We start from the raw sequence: 2500 nt of genomic DNA, 5'->3' as shown, positions 1-2500 counted from the left end.
TCACTCACACATACACTCACTCACAATCACTCATACACTCACTCACACTCACACACTTAATCACACTCATACACTCACTCACACATACACACACTCACTCACACATACACTCACACTCACTCACACACTCACACTCATACACTCACTTACACACTCACTCAACCTCATACACTCACTCACACTCACCCTCATACATTCACTCACACTCACTCACACTCACTCACACATACATTCACACTCATACACTCACTCACTTAACACACAGTGTCAAACACACACATACACTCACTCACACACACATTCACATTCATACACTCACTCACTTAACACACAGTGTCAAACACACACATGCGCACACACTCACACACACTCACGCACTCCACACAGCAAAAGTCAAAACTGATGCACTGACGGTTACATGTCACACTTCTGAGGTCACATTTAGCCACATTAAAGACTTCCTTCAAACACAATTTTTTGTGTGTTTGTGTGTGTGAGATTACTGTTCAGATAGATCAGAAATGTTTAGATTTATCACACACAGACACACACACACACCTTAAATGTCTCTGTTCTTAAATAATAAAGATAAAGGAACTCATAATGTGTGTGTGTGTGTGTGTGTGTGTGTGTGTGTGTGTGTGTGTGTGTGTGTGTGTATACCTGTGGAGTTGGCAGCTCCACCTTCCGTTTCTTCTTTTGGTTCTGTTTGTTGGTACGCTGAAACACGATCAAAGCATCCTGCCATCTGGACACACACACACACACACACACACACACACACACACACAGTTATTTTTACACACAATTATATAAATTGCTGGAAAGGTCCAACAGTGTGTGCGTGACTGTGTGCGTGAGTGTGTGCATGTGTGTGTGCGTGTGTGTGTGCGCATCGTACCCATTGATAACCTCACGGTTCTCGGCTCTGATGTAATGCTCTCTGTCCGGAGTGCAGATGCAGAGTGAGTGTTTCTGTCCCGTCACACTCTCTGCGTCCACAACATCCACACACACATTCAGGTTTATAGTGCCCTGAGGAAGAGTGCTGGCCTGTAACACACACCCACACACACACACACACACACACACACACACACACACAAAGACACAACTTGAATTTGTAGCAATAATACAGTGTAGTCATAATTTCAGAGATTTTTATTAAGCTTTTCTCTGTAACACACACCTGACTAACATTTAACACACAGCTGACAGTAACACACACATGACTAACATTTAACACACACCTGACTAACATTTAACACACACCTGACTGTTACACACACACACCTGACTGTAACACACACCTGACTAACATTTAACACACACCTGACTGTAACACACAACTGACTAACTTTTAACACACACCTGACTGTAACACACAACACACACCTGACTGTAACACACACACACACACCTGACTAACATGTAACACACACCTGACTGTAACACACACACTTGGCTGTAACACACACCTGACTAACATTTAACACACACCTGACTGTAACACACACACCTGACTGTAACACACACAAACCTGACTGTAACACACACCTGGCTAACTTTTAACACACACCTGACTGTAACACACACACCTGACTGTAACACACAACACACACTTGACTGTAACACACACACACCTGACTGTAACACACACCCGATTAACATTTAACACACACCTGACTAACATTTTACACACACACCTGACTGTAACACACATACACCTGACTGTAACACACATACACCTGACTAACATTTAACACACACTTACTGTAACACACACCTGACTAACATTTAACACACACCTGACTGTAACACACACACACCTGACTAACATTTAACACACACCTGACTGTAACACACACACACCTGACTAACATTTAAAACACACCTGACTAACATTTAACACACACCTGACTGTAACACACACACACCTGACTAACATTTAACACACACCTGAATGTAACACACACACCTGACTGTAACAAACACACACCTGACTAACATTTAACACACACCTGACTAACATTTAACACACACGACTGTAACAAACACACCTGACTGTAACACACACCTGACTAACATTTAATACACACCTAACTGTAACAAACACACACCTGACTGTAACACACATCTGGCTAACATTTAACACACACTTGACTAACATTTACCACACACCTGACTGTAACAAACACACACCTGACTGTAAAACACCCCTGACTAACATTTAACACACACCTGACTGTAAACACAACACACACCTGACTGTAAACACAACACACACCTGACTGTAACACACACACACACCTGACTAACATGTAACACACACCTGACTGTAACACACACCTGACTGTAACACACACACACCTGACTAACATTTAACACACACCTGAATGTAACACACCCACCTGACTGTAACAAACACACACCTGACTAACATTTAACACACACCTGACTAACATTTAACACACACGACTGTAACAAACACACCTGACTG

The 2500-nt window shown here is 42.4% G+C and overlaps 1 protein-coding gene across 4 annotated transcripts in view; it reads right to left on the bottom strand.

Annotated features, from left to right (window-relative positions):
- The window catches only part of LOC310727134 (myosin phosphatase Rho interacting protein), a 79215-nt gene that overhangs the window by 46665 nt on the left and 30050 nt on the right, over nucleotides 1-2500 (bottom strand). For all 4 annotated transcript variants that reach the window (XM_083543344.1, XM_083543347.1, XM_083543346.1 and 1 more), the window contains exons 4-5: nucleotides 902-1053; nucleotides 664-748 (exon numbers count right to left, since the gene is read on the bottom strand). In XM_083543344.1, the coding sequence (XP_083399470.1) occupies nucleotides 664-748; nucleotides 902-1053 (237 nt within the window). The remainder of the gene's footprint in view (nucleotides 1-663; nucleotides 749-901; nucleotides 1054-2500) is intronic.

This window comes from Silurus aristotelis (genome assembly GCF_946808225.1).
Source record: "Silurus aristotelis genome assembly, chromosome: 1".
NCBI classification, from domain to species: Eukaryota; Metazoa; Chordata; class Actinopteri; order Siluriformes; family Siluridae; genus Silurus; species Silurus aristotelis.
The sequence above is the reverse complement of the archived record's forward strand: the minus strand, read 5'-3'. Positions and strand labels throughout refer to the sequence as shown.